This window comes from Molossus molossus, unplaced genomic scaffold, assembly GCF_014108415.1.
Source record: "Molossus molossus isolate mMolMol1 unplaced genomic scaffold, mMolMol1.p scaffold_m16_p_13, whole genome shotgun sequence".
Taxonomy (NCBI): domain Eukaryota; kingdom Metazoa; phylum Chordata; class Mammalia; order Chiroptera; family Molossidae; genus Molossus; species Molossus molossus.
The window spans coordinates 1,944,591-1,967,222 of NW_023425348.1; the positions used below are offsets into that span (position 1 = coordinate 1,944,591).

General features: G+C 35.7%; 1 protein-coding gene across 2 annotated transcripts in view; it reads right to left on the reverse strand.

The window, feature by feature from the left end:
* The window catches only part of GRIA4 (glutamate ionotropic receptor AMPA type subunit 4), a 451,879-nt gene extending 430,442 nt beyond the window's left edge, over positions 1-21,437 (reverse strand). For both annotated transcript variants that reach the window (XM_036259442.1, XM_036259443.1), the window contains exons 1-2: positions 21,061-21,437; positions 19,620-19,778 (exon numbers count right to left, since the gene is read on the reverse strand). In XM_036259442.1, the coding sequence (XP_036115335.1) occupies positions 19,620-19,778; positions 21,061-21,148 (247 nt within the window). In that variant the 5' untranslated portion in view covers positions 21,149-21,437. The remainder of the gene's footprint in view (positions 1-19,619; positions 19,779-21,060) is intronic.
* Positions 21,438-22,632: the final 1,195 nt, after the last annotated feature.

The window sequence follows — 22,632 nt, forward strand, 5'->3', positions numbered from 1 at the left end:
AAGAAGCTTATAGTTTACTGAGGAGATTTTGCAATTTCTGGATAATTTATAAACTTGTACTTTTGAATCAAATTTTTTGAATTTGACAATGAGAAAAAAATTATACTTTAGATGGACATATATAAGAAACTTCAAAGAAATGGCAATACTGTCAGTTGTGAAAAGCATGTACATAAAAAAATCTTGAGTTGGTCTATTTAAAACAGAAATACATATAAATGGAATAGAGTTCCTCCATTTAAAGTGTATTCATTTATTAGGGTCACTTAGTCATTATCAAGCACCTATGCTTCTCATAAATGTTTCTCACAAAATAGAAAATGCAGCACAGACACTGTGGGGTTACTCTGCTTGAGGAGCTTCTGGGTTTACATTTTGACTTGTTTTAAATACTGCAAAATTGAACCTGCAACGTTTCTGTGCATGGGGCGATGCTCAACTGACTGATACTTCAGCCCGGCCGGTGTGGCTCAGTGGCTGAGTGTCGACCCATGCACCAAGAGGTCACCGGTTCGATTCCCAGTCAGGGCACATGCCCAGGTTGTGGGCCCAATCCCCAGTGTGGGGCATGCAGGAGACGGTCCATTGATGTCCTCTCTCATCGATGTTTCTATCTCTCTCTCTCCCTTTCTCTTCTTCTCTCTCTAAAAATCAATAAAGAAAAAAAAATTTAAAAAACAAAGATACTTCAGTTCTTACTTCCCACTCCTATCTGAGGTATATACCAAGGTCATGTATTCTCTGGTGATATCTGAGAAACTGCTCTTTACTTAATTTGTTCTTTTTTCCAGGGGTCATAAAATCAAATGCTTACAAGGACTAAATGGAAAATAAAAATATGGGAAGCAGGCCGTGAGGTGTCTAAGACCCAGCTAAGGGAATGGACTACATTTAACTGCGGGCCACTTACTAAGCTCCAACCAGTCATTGCCATTAGGAAATTCTGGTTCATGTATTAAGGATTTTATAATTTTCCAGAGAAGTCAGAGATCCAAAATTTTATGTATAGTCTACCAATTTTTAGGTTGGAAACAAATTAATTTTTTAAAGTCTTGTGAACCAAACAAGGCAGCATTAGTAGCTTCTTTCCCATGATCTTCCCCCCAAATTCTTATTCTTTGAATGCTAAATGTGTGTATTCTGGCCATTCCCTGTTCATCATTGTAACTGCCACCCGCGTGCTGATAATTCTAAAACCTGTATCTCCGTCCCAGATCTTTCTATAGCCACTTGAATACTCAACTCCACTGGACAGAAATTTCTAACTCAGATAGCTCGAAAATGAATGCATAATATGAGCTGAGATTCTTTATTCCACCTTCATTTCATATCCTTCTAATATACCCTCCACCATCTTTTAAATCATGATCCTGAAGACTTCCTTCTCCTTCTCCTTCTCTTCCATCAGCCATGAAAGTCTGCATTTTATTTTGTACACACGAGGCTGAGTAAATGATATATTTAATTATTTCAGTGATTACTGTGTTATACTAATCCCCAGAGGACAATACCTAAACACTTTACATGATGTATTTTAATGCACATTGTTTTACATTTCTAATTCAAATAAAGGTAAGTTTTGGTTCTCTTTCATTTATAATTTAGATTCCTAAAACACAAAGAAGTTGATTAACCTGCCCCAAATTCACCTCGCTAGTGAGTGACAATGCTGGGAACTGAATCCAAGTGTGTATCCACAGCCTACACTCTCTCCCTTCACTGGTGAGCTGGTTTGGAAGGATGAACGTGTTTCTACAATGGAAGGAGGGTGGAGAGATGCTCACAGCAGTGCTATTATCTTTGAAATTGGGTGTAAGTGAGAAACAGCAGAGGTTAGAAAGTGAGAGGTATGAATAAAGGGACTTGTTTGGAGCAGATCCTCTGAGAATATAAGTCAGTTTTATAGACTAAAGGCTCCCAGAACAATGGGGCAGGATGAGAGATGAGTGCAGCTGTAGTTGGGTTCATTTTCTGTTCTTGCCTCTGCCCTTTTTTCTCTCGGAGTTGATCCTTCATACCCATGCCCCAAAAATGGTTCTTGAATTCCACTTTTTGTAATACCAGTCCCCTACCTAAACCTTCAGATGTTCCCTGTTATCGAATTATTGTTCTTGGCTTGTATAGTCCTGAGTGTATAACGGGCTTCCCTATCCCTGCTTCCTCTACTCTGACTCTTCTCGGATCCACTGGGATACTTTGCTGGGCCACCCCACACCCTCTTCTAGGTTAGTACTTTTGCTTTGTCTGTGCAACTTTCAGGCTCTCCCTGTCCTCCCATTCCCATTATGACAAGATTAAATTCTACTTTATTAATGTTTATGCTTCTACAGTCTGGCTTCTTCTGATAGCCATTTTTTTGATGATTATTATACAATACACTGTATTTTCTAATTCAACACTTATTCTCTGATATCACATTAAGTTACTTCAGCCTTTCTAGCAGATTATAAGCTTTTTAAAGTACAACATCACATCTAATATTTTTTCCCAATAAAATGTGTGACAATAAAGGAAGCAAGACAATTGTCAATGAACATTCGATTACTTAACATGACACAGAACAGTTAGAAAGCTGCGTATGAAGAGGGGCAGAACGACTGGTAAAAACATGCAGATGCTTAGGAATAGAGAATAGAGAAATGATAAGTAAGTTGATGTCTCTGAGACAATATGAGTTGTTCAATTCATAGTTGTTGAGTCTAAACGGGAACTGACAAAGGATTTGTTCTTATTATTTCATTATAAATTTTGACATCTAAGTAAATCAATCCAATCTTACACTATTAATTAAATTAGTCCTGTCCTTTAGTCTGTTATGTTGGCCCTATAAGTGACAGTCAAACTGTCTTTCTGTCCCATGAGGACAGAAAAGAGAAAATGCCTTTTGAAGTACATTATAAATGCATTAATACAGGCAGGGCTAGCTGTCTCCTCCCCAATATAATCATAGCATTTGTCACATTGCATTAAGATTTGCAGTGGTCACCACTAGACTGTGTGTACTTAGGAGCAAAGAGACATGTATCCCCAGAGAGGAATACTGCTTGGCACACTAAACACACAAAAATTGTCTTTGAAACTGGATAGAAAAGAAAGGATTTTAGTGGATCTAGGTGCTGTGTAAAAAACAAGGTGGGGAGAAGAAATGAGAATGAAGTGTTGATGCTTGAATCAGAATTTCAAATGGAGAGCTGTGATATCCCTATCCACGGTCTAGCAAATTGGTGGTATCAATAATTCAGGTGATACAATCCTCATGAGACATTTGAACTCAGAGGAAGAATGGAGGACAACTCGGATGGCTGTCCCTTCTCACTCAGAGACTCTCATTACCGGACTGTTAGCCTCTAAACCCTGAAGGCATGTGTTTTAATAATACTCTACAATTCTTCACCAGTCAACTACTCATATGACGAAGTCCATAAAAAATTGTTTTTCATTTTTTATAGTTGCAACAGTCACTAACACAAAACCTGAAACAATTTCTTAATTGAATGCTCAAAATGTTAATCAAAACACTAATATCTAAACATCAATTCCCAAATTCCTCCATCCTTACATCCATACACTCAGTGGATATTAATTTAGTGCTACTATGTGCCAAGCATCGTGCCGTGAGCCAAGCCTTAAGGATTTGCTCACAAATACAATGGAATCCAGTCATCCATGAGCTCACATTCCAGGAGAATATGTAATATAATGTGGCGAGGCAAGCTCATGGTGTCATGGAATGATAGCAAAGTAGAGCCCAGACCAGCCTGAGGCAGTCAGAAAAGACTATGTGGAGAAATGGACCAGATATCCAAAAGCCATCAGCTCCCTCCTGCAGCTGCTATCCTTTCTACAGAAATAAAGTTAACATATACAATCAGGCTTCGTAAGTTATTTATTTCAATAGGCAATGAAAAATGCTTGTCATCGCCAATCGTTCTCTGTGCTCTTTTAAATGAGCTGTGATAAATAAAGATAATGACTTAATAGTGTTTTAGTTAATTCAAGCTGATATTTTCATTTTAAAATAATGGAAGTGTGTAAGCAAAGAGATCAAACATGACAACTGCTAAGTGGACATGATACTCTGACAATAAGCCCTAATATTAGCTAAAATGTCTGAAGATCTCCCTAGATTATCTGTCCCATTTGGACAGAGCAAGACAAACTCAATACTTAGTGATAAGATTACTGCATTTTGAACAAAATAATGTAACAAACAAATTAGAAACAGAAGCATAGATTCACAGAACTGACTGACAGCTGTGAGAAGAGAGGGGGTTGGAGGGCTGGGTGAAAATAGGTAAAAGGATTGAGTAAAAATATACATACATGTATATAACACATAGACACAGACAACAATATGGTGATAGCCAGAAAGAGAGAGGGTGGGGTTAGGCTGACGTGGGGAAAAGGGTGGGTAAACAGAGGCAGAAAGAGACTTTACAATGGGTACACGCTGCAGTGTGCAGATGATGTTTTGTTGAGTTGTACACTTGAAACCTGTATGGTTTTGTTAACCAATGTCACCCCAATAAACTCAATAAAAAAAGATTACTACATTTTCTTTCCTTCAGATACTGTTAATAAGAAAAATATAAATATATACTTTTTGGAAACATAAAAAACTCAGAAATATGTCATTTAAAATAAGAAGTATGTATAATACTAAAGAAAAATAATCACTGTCAGCATATTGATATAGTTTTTTCAATCTCTTTTATATATTATAGTTATGAAATTAAAAGCAAAAGGCAACTTATCTTTTCTTCACTAACCATTATATCTTCTACATTACTCATATATTAAAAGTCTCAAATTGTGGTGTGAATAGTTACATATTATTCTTCCAAATGGCACATTGGTTGCAGTGTAATGATTGAAAAGTGCAAGAGTATTACTATCACTAAATAAATAATTTACTTTCGAAATAAAACAAATAAAGTAAAAGTGTAGGAGAGGTGAAGCCATTATTATTTTGAAAATAAAAATGTTACAGCAAGATTTCTCTCTCTATAAAATATTCACACTTGGTTTCTAATCTGTGATTTTATCACTTCTGTAAAATGAGGCCTATTTTCACAGTCACTTGTTTTTATAACATATAATCATTAACAACTTTTGTGAAAATAACAAGAATCAATGCTAAAGGCATTAAATATGTATAAAACAGAACCATATATATATATATATATAATATAACTAACAAATTATACATTTATTTACAAAGTTATTCTGATATATATGTTTGCTGTATTTTTATTTTCAAAAAATAAATTTGTAAGTTGTATTGGAAAAAGGAATGTACATAAAAGTTCACATTTCATTATTTTGAAGGCAAGGAAAAACCATACCTTGCAAATTATATATATATATATATATATTATTTTTTCACTGTATTTTTTCCTTTGGTAAGGTCTGTGTACACATCTATGTATTCATTTGTATGTATATGTGTGTATATATATATATATATATGTGATAATTGTACTAATTATTTTCTAGTCTGGCAATAGTTAAACATACATTTATCACTTTTATCAAACCAGTTTTTATTACTCTATATAATATGATTAAGTGGTAAATAATTTTAATATAGATGCTTATTTATGCCAAGAAAATGAAACAATAATCTTCTGCCAAGAGCAATAACTTAAAAAAGGAGGGTAATTTGAAATTTATTTTGGATTAAAATGTGTAGTGTCTATCAGCAACTATACTAATCCATAAAGAAGTTTAATTGTCTTTGCACATATTATAAAAATGCCTGTTTATTTATTTATTTTCCTCCCACCAATACCAGCTCTTTTCCAACCTGCTTATTATAATAAAAGGCCTGTTTGCAGCCTGAAGAAATGTGGTTGAGATGATAAACAGAGTATTTTTTGCTGAAAGAAATCGTTTTCAATGGAAAATAGTGAGCAGAATTACATACAATAATGGGTTCTACAAATAGCAACTGAAGTAGCAAATGGCATTTCTTATCTAGGAAATGGCTTCTTAGTGCATTTGGTGTGGGAAAGGAACCTCAGTTCGCTCTATATATGAATGATGAACAGTGGTGCTAGAACTCTTTCTAAAACACAAATATAATTATGTTATAAACTGCTTTAAATGATTCTTTGTCTTCTGGCCCAGAATAAAAAAACAAAACCCTCATCCTAGCCTACAAGGCCGTTAGCAGGGCTGCTCCCTGGTCTGCAGCGCTGTTCCCCCTCCCTGTCAATCTTCCACTCCGGGACCCTTCAGCCCATCCTGCCCTCCATTTCCCCGCTGCATTTCTTATCCCCAAAGTCATCCATACACCTTTACATTTTCCTGTGATGCTCTTTTTTCTGCCTAGAACAGTTATATCTCTTAACACAGCATGGCAAAATCCCATGCATCTTTTAAGACTCAAGTAGATTGTCACATTATTTCCAAATCTTCCTTTAACACCTTCTGTACTTGAGAGGATGAGAGGTGAGGGGAAGGCATAGGGATGAGGTTAGGGCAAATTGACAACAGTGGTTTCCCTATCCTTTCTTGACTAGAATTTCCAAATATGGACACAGAGCCCTGAGGTCCACTATCTCCAGAATGATGCACCTATCTTTACCTGGCTATGATTCAGGACTGGTGGGGAAGATCCAAGCATCTCCAAACAATTAATGCTCTTGAAAAAAACATTGGACTAGCTCCATCAGCTCCATTAATCATAATAATATTTGAGGACATATTTTTTTACATCTTACTAGACACTCCCCCACCCTTTTATGACACTTGCTCTTCTGTAAAAAATAATAATAATATAAAGAAAAAATATAAAGTGTCTCTATGGACATAGAAAACAATTCTTGAAATCAGAATTGTTAGCATAAGTCAGCTAGAAGACCCATTATTGACATTCTTTCTTAAACAGTCTGGTTGGACTTTAATTCATTTAACCATTCCACGACTAAATATTGCTAAGTAATGCTTTAGTGAGCACTTCCATAATGAGAAATATTTTTAGATTTATGAATTCAAATGATTCACAATGCTTTATCTTTTTAATAAATCATGCAAATTGACTTTCAGAAGCATTATATCAATGTCAAATGCTCCAGCTGTTGAGTGATTTAAATAAAATTCTCTTTATCTTTACCACCATTAGCTAATTTATTATGTAAAACTGTATCATTTCATTTTTCTCTGATTAGTTAAATATATTTTATATTTTGTTTACTAGATTTATTTATTCCAATATGAATGTGTTACATATCTTTCGCCCATTCTTTTCCATCTCAATGATGTGTGTGTGTGCGCGCATGCATACACGCATGCACAAGTACATGTGTTACCCTTTATCCAATACAGTTGCATGAGATAGTTTCTCAAGATTTAATGTCCTTTGAATTTCTTTTAATGTTATAAAACAGTAAAATTGCAGTGAAATGATAGTCTTTATGAACAATATGGAGATATGTGTTCAAATAAATTATTTTAGGAGAAGACACATTTAACTGACCACACAAATATAAAAAGTATTGGTTTATGACTTGGTGCCATCCTATATTATAGCCTGTTCCTAAATGTAATCATCAGTATGGATAATCATGTAGTAAAGAGTCACTTAGAATTTAAAATAGTTTATTGTTAAGTGAATTATGACAGTTTTGATGTTTCTAAACAAGTGAAAATTTAATAGTGTACATAAAAAATCTTTCATTTTGAATTTTTAAAAATGCTCTATGGACTCTATGGAGAGACTGACTTGCAGCAATTTGTGTGAAAGAAAAGAACAAAGTGTTATGTTTTAATTGACTATGAGCTTATCATGAACAAACAGAGTGATATAACTAACTAATTAAAACCCAAATAATCTTGTCCTATACCCTATGTGTATAATGCTTAAATAATTGGAATTAATGTTTTCACCTGGGAAGATCACATCACATCATGATCTTGAGTGTCAAAATGTGAAGTGTAATCTTGGACAGATCTTCAGTCTAACGCTCTCCCAAACTGAGCTATTTCGGCCAGGCCCTCTCTTGATTTTAAAAATGTGGCTCAATGAAGTGGTAAAATGCCTTGCACACTTGCCTAGCTAAGCCTGTATATGTAGTTGAAATTAAGTAATTTAATCAAATATAAACTAATTGCAAAAGAGGGAGAGATAAAGGGTCATAAAAACTAGCAAATTTTTGATGAAATTTGTTATAGAAGGTGCAATGCCGATAATCAAGAACTAACAGGATAACATCTTACATTTGACTCCAACCTCCTTTTTCACAATTCTAGTGCTAAGGAAGCAGTTAATGTCTGAACAGATGGGATTTTCCTGAACGTGTTACTAATACACTTGGGCTTCCCAATGGGCTGTTTCCTACTTTGAAAGTAGATTGTTATCAGCATTTTCTAGTTGTTTTGTGACAGACACAACATGTGAAAAGCACCTAGATATTTTCTCCCACTGGTATTAAATTTATCAAAGAGCAACCTGGCCAGGACAATGTATGTTGCTTTGCCTTAACAGTCCCACCTTCTTCCTTATAGGACTTATTTCCTCCTTAGCCCACTCTATGAGTTGAATCTAATGAAAAAAAAATGAGAAAAAAAATGTTTAAGATAAGAAAAGTATATAACATTTATTTTGGATATACCATATCATTGTCTTCATGGCCTCTGTTTGATTTTCTCTAAGGTAATACATGAAAGTTATTAACTGTTCTAAGGATGGGCCAATGATCAGTGAGTAGAAAACTCATCATTTTTGCTAGTTTATTTATTCAAAGACAGTTACTGATTCTTACTTTGTGCCAGGCATTTGTGAGGTTAGGAAGATATATAGTTTAACAAGGCAAATAATGCTTTAGGTTCCAGGAGTTAATATTCTAGTGGGCAATATAGATGATAAATAAAATACTAAAAATAGTAATTACAGATTGTGATAAAAGCAAAGATGATCATAGGGTTGATAAAGCAATTGGAATCTGGAAGTAGAAGGGCTTATTGTAGAGGTTGGCTAGAAACATTTTCTGAGGGGATGACTTTCACCTGAGTTCTTAAGGTTCAGAAAAAGCTAGTCAAGCAAATAACTGGATTGGAGAAGTCCCAAAAATGGCAATGTCAAGTACAGAGTCATAGAGGAAAGGAAGGTTTGAGCTTGTTTAGGAACCAAAAGAAAGAGAGACCTTGCAGATTCTAACACGGTGAAGAAGGCAAAGAGGTGGGCCAGGGTCAGATCATGAAGGACCATGTTAAAGAGAAGAAAAAGCTTTGGAAGGTTTTAAGTAAGGAAGAGACATTTATAGATTCAGGGGGACACCCCAAGCTTCAGTATGTAAAGTGGATGGAGACAGGTAATGAGTAGAAAATTAATTATTGTTATTAGAAAAGTACCACTGATTTGCACTAAAATGGCGAGGCAGAAAACAAGAATGGTAAAAATATGTGTGATGTACTTTGGAGATAGAAGGAAGACTTGATCAGATAGTGAATGACACTTATAAAACAAATCTGGGAATTAATAGAAGGAACAAGAAAGCAGATGATAGAAATATTAAAAGTAGTAGCATAAACACTAAGGACTGTCAGGAAAGGGTAGATGAAGAATAGTAAATAAGAGAACTTTGGAAGACCCAAAATGAGGAATTTCTGCCCAAGATCAACTTCAATCAAGAAAGGGCAGAACTGCCCTGGCCGGTTTGGCTCAGCAGTTAGAGCGTCGGCCTGCGGTCCTGAGAGACCCGGGTTCGGTTTCCACTAACGGCACGTACCTCAGTTGCAGTTTGTCCCCGGCCCTGGTCGGTTGTGCGGGTGGCAACCACTCGATGTGTTCCTTTCACATCGATGTTTCTCTCTCTCTCTCTGTTCCTCTCTCTCCCTCCCACTCTACCTGAACAAAAAATGGAAAAATGTCCTCGGGTGAAGATAAAAAAAAAAAAAAAAAAGAAAGGGCAGAACTTTCATACACATGTATCTGTTCAAGGCACTTATAAAAGAGTAGCTTATTCAAATAAATGCTGCACACATACACATAAAAGATTAATTCCTAACACATATAAGAAAATAAATTCTAAAATAGTATTACAAATATAAAATTTAAAATCATAAATGTTCTAAAAATGTGGGATAATATTTTTGTAGTTTTAAGAAGAAGGGTATCTTTATAAGCATAACACAAAACCCAAAAGCCATAAAGAAAAAGACTCACAGATTTGACTACATACAAATTTAAAGTATCTGTATAGTGAAAGACATCATAAATGAAGCTAAAAGCCAAAAGTAAAGTGGAAAAATAATTTGAAACATAGATGAAAAGGGTTAATTTTTATTGCATAGAAAACATTTCACAAATAAGAACGCATTGGTAAAGGAAATGAAAAGAAATAACAGTTCACAGAAAAGGAAGTCTACAGGTCATAAATTCAGGGAAATATTCTTAGCCTCACTATTAATCAAAAATATGCAAATTAAAGCAGCAATTAAGTGTCATTTTCACCCATCAGGACAAGTGAAGATTTCAGAGACTGCTCATGACTAGTGCTGGTGGGTCACAGAAAAACAATTATTCTCACATCCTTGTAGTTAAAATTTAAATATCATTTTGTTTTTGAGAAGAGATTGACAAATCTATTAATAGAAAAACCTGCATCATTTGATATAGTGATTTTGTTTCCAGGAATTAATTCTATAGGAATATTCACACAGGTACACAGAGAATTTTATTGTTATTTTCTGTGTAATATCAAAAATGTAGAAACAACCTAAACGTTGATCAAGAGGGTGTTGAGTGTATTTGTCACACAACTTTGCATAGTGACATATGAAGAGAAAGCTTTTATATACCAACAGAAAACTTTTTATGATAAATAAAACTAAACATTAATAAAATATAGGTATCGACTAAATATAAGTTTTATTAATACTTTTATTTTTCAATATATATTAATGTCTTATGTTTATAGTACTCTATCTCTTTATCTAGGTCTATACAGATTTTTTTTAAAAGGGGAACTCAAGAAATATTCTGACTCGTTAAGATTTCTGAATTATTTGAAATTTTCATAGGTATATGTTAGTTTTATAAAAATATGAAAAGCGGAAAGGACACAGTGCAGAAAGTATTTCAAGTTACTGACAAAACTGCTCATTTTAGAGCAGGTACCTGAGCAACCAAAGGAGGCAAACACTGCTACAGCTTATGGTGCCGTCCTGCTGTACCTGGAGAAATACTGTGGCTTATTAAAAGAAAGTATTAACTCTCCATTTTTTCCCCTTTTATTTCTAAGATAACATTAAACTTTTAATTGATGACACCACTAGTTTTACTAAGTTGGAGCCAGGTGATAACACTATAAACTGGAGCTATTTTAACTTAAGGGGATGCTCTGTAAGGCAGTCTCCACTATGTTTTTTGGGAATCCAACAACTTGTTAAAGAAAATGTGAATGAGAATGTCTGACAGCTGAGCAAATCTTAATAAAGCACTTAGGAAAATGTGTTAGGAACAGCTGTAGTGATTCTGAAATCAAATAATATTCCTACAATATATATGTGGGTTGGCCAACTAATGAACTATCCCATGCTGTTTGCATAACATTTTAAAGTGTCATTTAGTAATTTTTCCACATGGTGGTATTTATGACATGAATTTGGCAACATAATGTGATGGCAATGTCATTGTTTAGAATTCTCAAATTTCTGTGCTACATTACTAATCACATAGAAGAGTCAATATCCAATATAAAATGCCATGCATAAGTGAAAGTTGTTATTGTCAAGAGGTAGCTTTGAGAAAAACAACAACAACAAAAAACATCTTTCTATTTAGGTTAAGAGTTACCTAGTTTCTGTCACACCAAGTGATGGTATCTCATGGATCCTGTACTAACCAAAATTCTGCAATATGAAATGCAGACAAACCTGACTTTAGGGTCTGGTTCCCTGTGTAATGTATGGGTAGGCAAATATTCCTAACTATGAATCTCTCTCCACATATAATATGATAATAATAATAATGTCTGCTTGTTACAGTTGTGCAAAAATTGAAGTAACACAACACCCTTGACACAGAGCAAGTACCCCATTTTAATAGCTCTTATTATCAGAGAAGAAGTAAGTTTCAGAGAATAGGGATTTGTTGTCTACGTCAAATTCTGCAAACTATTCAAAGACATGAGGACTAAGGAACACTTGAATTTACTAATTTTTAAGTCACTGATGACCTCCAAGAACACAGTGTTCCAGGAGTGGTAATGGTAAGGGAAAAGGCAATTTGTCATAAAAATAGAAGGAGATAATGGAAAATATGTAGAAAATTTGATAGTAAGAGAAGGAACAAATAAAATAAAATAAATTACCATTTGAGAGGCAGAATACCAAGCCAAGGATTTTGCCAGCAAAGACACACTGCAGCCAGTCAAGAGGGATTTATGTAAAAATTCCTGGTTCATTTCAGAGACAAAATTCAGTCGGCTTCTGAAATGATGAAGGTAGGGGATAAAGTGCTGTTTGTTTATCTAATTTATGGGTAGCTTCCCTAGGGCTGTGGTACTGGGCCTTTTTGTGTGACTGAAATTCATTGAGAAGCTGTTTAAAAGTTTAGACTGTCTCTCTGTAAACACACACACACAGCAGATTCTGCATATAGTTAGGAGAACTCATTGACCTTTTAATCTGTCCGTGAACCAATTTTCTCTTTGAATGGCCCATAAATCCCAGATAGAGTTATCCTCTCAGGATTTCAAAATAATTTTAACAAATATAAATTTACACTTGTGTACATAAATTAAAATTTAAAACCCAGTGAGAGGTCAAAAAGGTTCCTATGAAATAATAACAAAGTGTATTTATTCAAAACATAAATTGCCTTTTAAAAACATAAACAGAAAATAAAAATAACTCTTGAAATATTAAGACCGACTCAGATGTACTCCATATGACACAGTTAATGTAACATAACTGAAACTGAGTTCTAGTATATGCCACATACTTTCCAAACACTTTTCTAATACTGATAAAAGTCATGTATGGCAGGGAATATTCCCCTGGGTTAACAGATGAAGAAACTGCGATTTAAAGGTATTAAGTGACTTACCCACTACAGGGTTGTAAATTCAAGACCATCTGGTTAAAAAGTACAGAAAAGACTCCCTCTTCCTACCTCCAAATAAAAGATAAGAATATTCCAGGCCAATGTATACAAAGAGTATGTATTAATAGAACCTATGTGGAGTTAACAAATGCTGATCCCCACCCTGTCAAAATACAAAAGAACACACCAAAGAAAAGAGAAGAAATGACCGATGTTAAAGATGTTACAATTATCCTCGCAATTCATTTTTAAAATTTTGCAGCCTTTGCAAGGTTGATCAAAATTCTCCTCACCTCTTGGCTCCTGTGAAATTACTGTTGCCTGCTTTTCCTCTGAACTCTCTGACCCATTTTCCTTTAGTCTCCTTTCCTCTCTCTGCCTCTCACGTTATAGTATTTCCTGGGGTTCTGTCCTCAGCTGTCTTCTCACAGCTCTTGTTCTTTTGGGGTGATCTCACCCATGTCCATGGCTCAACCACCACCAAATGTCTGTCTTCAGTTCCAAATGAACCTCTGAGCTCCCAGATACACACGTCCAATTCTACCACCAATCTCCATTGGGATGTCTCTTAAACAACTTAAAATCAGTACATCCACATCAAAGTAATCTTCCCTACTCAAATCTCCTTCCATGTGTCCCTTCCTAGTTAATGGTATCACTGTTGAATCATTTGTCCAGGTGAGAAACCATCTTCTTTTCTTACCACACTTCTTCCCCACCTCCCCCACACAATCCATCACTACCTTCTAGCAACAGTTCTGTCTTCTTGGATCTATGTGCTTTTCTCTCTCTTCAATGCTTCTGCTTTTAAGTGTCTATCACCCTAAACTGTATTACTTCAAGATTCATTACTTCAAGACTCAACTAATTGGTCTTTCTCTTCCTGTTTTATTCCCTTTTAACTCATTCTCCCTCTTGCAACCAGCCTGTTCTTTTTATAATATGAACCTGATCATCTCATTATTGTGTTCAAATTATTTATGGGACTTTTTTTTTTTTTTATTCAGAAGAGTCTCCTTACAGCAGCTGTAAGATCCTTTCTGTATCTGCAAAGCCTCATCCTTTGCACAACTCTCCCTCTCCTCATATTAAATCTGATAGCCAAACTTAATCTTCTTCAGTGGTTCAAACACACCTGGCTCTCCCACTTTGATGCCTTGTCATATGTTGCTCCTTTGGTCAGGCATACCTTCCTTCTACCCTCTTTTTCAAATTGCTCAACTAGAGACTTAACACTCAGATCAGGTGACATCTTTCCTAAGGGGCCATGCCAACTTTGGTGTTATCTTTCCCATATTCATCTTTGTCTTAGCACACTTTATCTTGCTGCACTTTTAATAATTGAGTTATCTATCTTTCCCACTGGACTATCAGCTCCTGAGGGCAGCAACTATTCTCATACGTTTTTGGATTCTCATTTTCAGCATACAGTCTTAAATGCAGTTGCCTTAATAAATGTGTTTAATGATTAATGGATACATTTGTTATCTAATCTAGTGAATGAATGGAAGAATTCATTACGTAATATGACTTCAGTCCTTGCTATATCACTCAATGTTATATGATTAATGAATAAGTTGCCCAGAAATGTCTTGTTCTATTTTTTCAAAATGGTACAATTAAATTAGAAAAAAGATAAATGACAATTCTGGTTTTTCTTTCCCAATTCAAGTAATATCAATATAGATGTATTTTTTACACCCTATAGCTTACTAGTAAAAGCACTAGGCTAGTAGATAGAAGATTTGGATTTGAACCCCCAACTCTGTGACCTATTAGCCATATATCCTGGGCAAGTTAAATGACTCCTTTGAACCCAAACTGGCTGCACTACAACATAATGTCTATCTTCTCAGTCTGTCTTACTCTAAGACTAGTTTGAAGTCAAATAACATTATGTATACAAAAACTTTTAAAAACTATGTTTTGTCATGAAATGTAAGATGCATTTATCATTCATTTAAAATTTCTGAACAATGATAAAATTCTGTAAATAAGATATATACATATTTCAATGCCAGAAAGTAAAAGTTTTTGTCTTTGGGAAATTAACATAACTTGGAAAAATCCAGATTAAAAAAATGTTTTAGCAGTTTTTCTAATAGTTTTATGAGATCTAATCTTGTGACAATACTGAAATAACATCATTGCAAATTATACATCATCGTATCATTTTGGAAAGAAACAAACCATAGGTATATGACTCATCTTTGTCATTAATCTCACAATGAAAAATTAAGAGGAAGACAGAACGAGTATTATAAAACTAAAGAATTATTTCAAACAACACAGAATCTTGCTGTGAATTCAAAATAAGGAAACCTAATGAGAGTCACAGAAGGGTCATGTCACTTATTTTTTTAAAAATAATCAAAAGCCAAACAGTATTTAATTCTAATGTATCTCTATCAATAGTCATCAGAATTTTATTTTTAGCATGTTTAAGATTATTATATCAGCCATGTAAAGTCTTAGAATGTTTTTATATGGCTTCATGTCTCTGAAAGGGAATATGTACAGTGCGTAAACATTTTTTTAATTAAAGCCGAAAGATTATATTAGTATTTGGTACCATTATATTCAATGAGGTTTTATTAAGTACTTAGTTTATAAATGGGCCTACTGGATACAGTGTCACATTTTCAATGAATTTAGATTAACTAAATAAGTATATTTTACAACCAACCTACTTTTACAAGTAGCAGTCCTCTTGGATATTTCGAGATGACAAGTAAACTCAATACAAACAGAACTAATATTTAACTTTAAAAAAGAACAATTTTTCATCATTGCTAGAATATGAAATAGACCAGTCTCTAGTCTATTTGTGATCGTTACACTTTACAACCCATGATCTTTTAAACAACTGAATCAATAGATTTTTGTATTCAAGTTAAAAAATTTTTTTGAAAATATTTCATAACATTTTATTATTTCACCAAAGTGACAATACATGAGTAATTGATCTGCTTTCTTACGTGTTTCCTATTGCTCCTCTGAAATTTAGAAGTGTCATTTTAGAAACTGAATATTTATCATTTATATTGTAAAGTGACTGCCTTATTAAAAGACTGATTCTTTTACAGATGTCTAATGTAACTGTACTAAACTAATAATTTTAGCATCTCAGATATTTTTATACTTTAGAAAATTTGGTGATAGACTACGTTAGTATTTTGGTTTTTACTTCTGGTTAAATTTAATATACATCATCCTCTGAAAAATCTCTCTCTCTATTAATTAACTATTGAAAAAATGTAAGAATACAGCCTGCTTTTAGGTTGTCTCAAACATTTTCCAAAAGACATGTCCAATTGAACTGCATGTATGTTTGCACATATAGCTATTTTGGGTCAGTTGTATATTTTATTAAAGACCATTGACCATAATGAATTTATTTTTAAAATATCCACTTTTCTATTCTCCATACTCTGAATAAATCAATAGATCACAGCAAAAAAAATGTATACCTTTAATTACATTTTGACATTTTAACACTTAGGCTATCTATTAAATCTATTTTTTTGTTATTAAAATAAGTCATAATTTTGTATTATCTGTATTTCTTATACTTCAGTTTTACATTGAACAAAGTATGACTTTCTAATAATGTGAATAGTTAAAAAGGAAAATAATATTTTAATTTAATCTGACACAAATATTGTTAAAAATAAAATAAAACTATAAACTAAAATTATTTTTCCTCCCTCAGAAATGGGATTAATACTAAAAGTGGTAAATTTGAGTTAAACAGGTTTAGCTTTGAGCAGTATGTAAACTCTATGCACAGAATGTTTTGATGGCTCAAAGTAATCTTAGAGAGTTAAATTAATTTTGAGGCAAAAGAACCAGCATTAAATTATATCTCTCCAATAGAAGACCAATTATTTTTATTCTCAAATTTGTTTTGGTGTTTGATTATACATTCCATAAAAATATCCTTTTAATAGTCTTTATTCATAGACAGACTAGATCCTGCAGTTTTACAAGAATCCACTGCAGTAAGATCACAATTCAAATAAACCTAACCAGTCACATATTATATCTTTATATTTAATCCAACATAAAAAATTTAAAAAGCCAGTCTGTATCACTGTGAGGAATAATTTCCTGTTAATTTCCCAGAATACTATTTTTATCTTTTTGTACTCAAAGGAATAGAGCTTGATATATAAAGTACCTCATATTCACTGCTTATGTTGTACCATTAATTAGGCTGGAAAATCACACAGTAAATGTTCTCAGTCAGTCCATTCAACAAACACAGTCACCTGACCCATACTCTCTGATAATTGATTTTTTCCCAAATTCACCTTAGGTTTGCATTATGGACATTCAGCATACTCATTTCCTTCCCCAAATTTATTTTCTTCACAAAGAAATGTTTTGGGTTTTTTTTCGTCTTTACAATTTATGTTTTTTAAAAAATTATTTTAAATATGTACACAAAATCAGTTAATTGTGATTATGGAAAAATATGATATCACTAACATTGTGTTATACTTGGATTCAAAATAAGCCATTTTAAAGTTTACTTTGGTTCAATTTTATCAATCTTAAGTGTGAAAAAGCAGCATATTGTCTATATTTTATACCTTTTCTTCCTGTGTGTAGCTTCCTCACAGCTTCTCATGCCTACAGGTACTTTACCGGGAGCACTTCATTTTATATAATATTTTTATTACATAAATAAAAAATACCAATTAAAATCATCCTGAATGTGATTAACAAATGTTAAGGAGAAAGAAAGGATTTGTACTTTATAGTTTATATAGCTAAAAGTCATAATACAAACTAGAATATTTAAGAACATAATTTGTAAAAGCAAAACAAAACAAGGCTAATATATCTGACAGTTTTAAGAAAGTTTTTCAAATTATAATGATAAAAATGAATATTTCATTAGTAATTTACTGTTGATAAAGTGCCTTCATATATTTGAATCCTACATTATTTTGAAAGTAATTTTTTTATCACAGAATCTCAGAGGAGAGACATGAAAAAAATTTAAATAAACGCATAATATTCGTATACAAAAGAGAATGTTTTATACCTAGAACTATTGGAAATGTTGCCTTCCCTTTCAAAACTTGGAACACAATACCAATAACTTATACAACTTGCAAATATGACTGTCCACAAAGCTAGCTCTACTTTATGTGCATTTATGCTTGAACATGATTCTCACCTGCTATACTATAATATTAATGTTATCACTAAACACAAAAAGGTTTTTTTAAGTAAGTAGTATTCATAGGAACTATAGTATTGTTGCAAAATAATGTGTCCATTTACAAAAATGTCAAATGCTTTGACTTCCTTATGAAACTAATTTCTAAAATAAAGTAATGGTTAGAAGCCAAAAATTAAGGAAAATTGATCATATTATCAGTGAGATGAATTAATGGCAAATAAATATAAAGTAAATTAATGGAACAGATATCCTCAAACATTTAAAAACTCTGTTTCCAATTTCACTTTAGTCGGTACACTTTCTTATACCAAGAGAGAGAGCTTTTAAAATTAAAATATACTTAACTTACTATAATAAAACTGCTCTACAATCAGATTGAACATTTTATTACTCTTGTGCAAAATTTTATGTAGAAACTATTCCTAAATGTCTTACGTAATCTATAACCATTATCTTAACACATAAATTTTGAGCAGTAGTAAATTAGCACGTAAAGGAGATATTTGAAACATGAAAACTGAAAATGCATCATAAATGCTATATGGACTGATCACATTTTAGAGAGTTTTCAATTAATCCACAGTTGATTGTATATATACATATTTTTTTTACATTAAGTTATGCAATATTTTGGCACTGAAAAACCGTTTCATTATAGCATTAGGTGAGGTCACCCTTTAAAGTTTCATTGTGTGGGATGATAGATTCATTTGTGAATTCAGGTGAATTGCAGACTAACATGATTTGGCATCATGGTAAGGATTCACAGATTTACATCCATAGGATATATGCATTATGTGATAGTAGGAGACATTTACAACCCAGAATATAAGAGCAGGGCAGCCTCAAGTGACATCACCAGGTCATCTGCAGCGTCAGCCAACCGATAGAATATATACCCTCCACACCACCACTTCCCTGTCTCTCTCACGGTTAGCACACCTTTCATGGCTTTTATCAGTGTAAGAGACCATGTGTCTACCTTAAGATCAAGACATTCGCTTACTCAAGTGAAAAGCAAACAAGAAAAACCAAAGGCACAGAATCAAAACCAGATTTAGTGCAATTTTCACTGACTTGACATTCAGGTAATAAAAATAACACTGAAATGTTAAAGGAGAAATTAACTTGAATAATCTGGAGAAGAGACAAAACAAAACAGGAAGAAAAAAAAAAGGAGGGAAAGAAAAAAAGGCCATCTGACTATCTCAGGACTAAATCTTGTTTTTAACTCTCCTTTGCTCTGGAACCAGCCCTATGTGGGAAGCTTGAATTTCTTTCTAAAAAATTAAATATTAATAATAAAGAAGAAAGGAACTCTATTGCCTCATTTTAATTCTCTTCTAGTTTATCCACAGTTTATGTTTTACTTACAAGCATTTGTTACAGCAAAACTGTTGGCTGTCTCAATGTTGTCCACGTGAGGTACCAAATTAAAAGGTGCTTCGGACGCATTGGGGCTGGTGTTATGAAGAAAAATTGCTAATCGAAAAGCAGTGTATTCCTGATCTGTGTTTCGGATGAAGAGACCACCTATTAAAAACAACAGGAAAAGCGCATTCAGTGTTTTCTCTTGTAAATGTTATTCCCATCCCAAGCACTGTCAAATTCACTGCCATTCCCCAGAACATACAATTAAGGAGGTATCCCTGCCACATCTTGGGAGACTGGCCTTTGTCCCTAAGGTGCACGCTTAGTATTTTAGTCTTGAGGACAGCTCAGCTTTTCCCTGTCCCAATCTGTCATGATCACAATGACCTCTGAGACCATTTACTGTGTTTTCCGCTTTCTTTCTCACCCTCCCCATGGTTCCCAGCACACAGTTCCATCAGCCAGCTTAGGGCATTTCTCTGGGAGATGCATGCAGATGAACAGAAAAGAAGATTTGCATTAAAATGCAGAAATGAAAAGATGTGGTGACACACAGGGAAGAGGGAAATCAGAAAGGAGACATGAACTTTGTTTTTCTGCAGCTGGCGGACTCAGCCTAATTAGCTCCGTTTTGTGCACAGTCCACGAGAAATGATGCAGTGTTGAGTGAGGCTGGGCTTAGCTGGAAGAAATTCAATAGCTGCGTCCCTTTAAAATGGGAGAGGAGAATAGCAAGAAAAGCCAAAGATGGATAGTTCTCCGGAAATAGTAGCGATGCAGAAATAAGGGCAAAAGATTCCAGAAGAAAACAAAATAAAACGAGAGAAGATCTAACTTTGGAATCAGTTAACTGGTAGCAAGCAAAGGCGGGGGGTGGGGGTTGGGGGGGTGGGGGGGGATGCAGGTGGAAACGCTTTCTTTTTTGCCCAAATAGTATTTTTCTATATAAAAGGGAGAAAGATACAGCGTCCAGCATGGGAAGAAGTGCATTAAAACAAAACAAAACAAAACCAACAGCAAAAAAACCTCGACATTCTTCATTCTATAAAGAAATGGATGAAAAGAATATCACAAAAAATGTTATCAAACCCCATGGAGTTTTTTTCCAACTTATTCCAATCCTACTTAAGCGACTTGAACCAAAGGTGGAAATGGGGAGTATGTGCTGAGGACAGAAGGTGGGCAGTTCTGTGTATATTACAATTGAACCTGCACCCGAGAGAACGATATTCTCTCTCTCTCTCTCTCTCTCTCTCTCTCTCTCTCTCTCTGCGTGTGTGTGTGTGTGTGTGTGTGTGTGTGATGGGGAGAAAAGAGAGAAGCAGGGAGAGGGGAAAGGAACCACCGAAGGTTTTCCTGAATTGCTCATCAGCAACTCGTTTAACTCACTTTGGGATATCTGCTACAGCCACCCACATGCACACCCCATCGGGGCAGAGCTCACCTATTTGCACGCTGCTTGGAAAGGCTCCCATGGCGAGTCCCCAAAATCCAGAAAATAACAAGACAATCTGTCTGCAAATAATCCTCATCTTCTTTTCTCCTCTCTTAGGCGCGCGCTCTTTCTCTCGCACTCTTCCTAAAGGCTGTTCAGAGAGGCATTGAAGACGATGGCGCTAAAATTAAAAAAACAACCAAAAAAAAAAAAAAGAATAAAAAAAGGAGATAGGTTTGGGTGGTTTCGGATTCGGATTCTTTCCTTTTAGCAATCCATCGCGAGCTGCCAGCTTTTTCCCGCAGTCTCCATAGCCCTGGGAGAGGTTTTCCGTCCGGCTGCAAATGTTGCACATGCAAAAGATGGTGGTGGAGCGTCTGCTGGCTGCTGGCGGGGACGAGACATGCGCTCTCTCCTCGCCTCACTCGCACTCGCGCTCGCCCCTCGCTTTCTCACAGACACAGAACGCTGGCGCGGTGGCCGCCCGCGCTGCCCGCTGGCCCAGCCTCGGTGCCCAGCCTGCAGAGCCGCGGCCCTCCCCCGCGCGCGCCACTCCCTCCGCGCGCCCCTCGCCCACCGCCCGGCCGCTTCACCCTTCGGGTGCTCACCGGAGCGCCCCAGCCTCCCGACGCTCCGAGCCAGCCTGGAACAGGTTTCACAATCTCCTCACCGCTCACTGGCTCCTTCTCCTCCTCTTCCCCAGTCCGCAGAGGGACCTACTCTGGGGATGGGCACCCCCGGCGCCCCGCTCTGTGCTTTCCAGGCGTCTCTGCTCCTCGGCTGCACTTGGCAGCAAACTGGCCCGCGGGCCGGGTCTGCGCCACCCAGATCAGAGGCGCGGGGAGTCAGCGCCTCCCAGGCCCCCGGCCCCCTGCCGCATTCTCGCAGGCGCTCTGGGAGGACCTGCTGCCTCCCTCCCCTACAGCCCTCGCTGTTCGCTCAGCCTCGCCCTCTTCTGCCACTGGGCTGCGCGCGGGGCACTCGGTCCTTGCTGCAGCAAGCTTTCTCAGCAGCAGACAGCCCAGAACCCGGAGAGCACGAGGCAGGATCCGAGGAGTGAAGGGGCTCGGGGAGCGAGAGGGCAAACAGGCGGCAAAGGGCAATCCCGGGCAGGTCTGAGAAGCTGGGACCCAGGAGGAAGGAATTGGAAGGAGGTAAGGCTAGAAGACCCAGAGAACTTGAAACATTCTAGGGAAGAGAGGAAGGAAGAAAAAGTTAATTGCAATAGCAAAGTTTAGGGTAATGAACAGGATGGGGAAGAAGAGAAATGAAAACTGAATGGTGCCTGTAATATGTTCTTTGAGAAACATGAAGCACAACTAGGAATAAGGACAGTGTGAAGTGTCAAGTAGGAAAAGTGAATGAAGATTCCTTTCTTTCCAGTCACCATTCAGGACAGTTTTCCTCTCGGAGTCCTCAGGAGTCAGTCCCAGGAACACAGTTCAGGGGCTGATGATCAACGATGGGAAGGCTAGTGCTTGAGACAGTGGGCACCGCGTGAGAGAAAATAGGTTTTTTTTGTTTTGTTTTGTTTTGTTTTTTTATGCACACACCTCTTTTTAGCTGGGGCTCTGGAACACA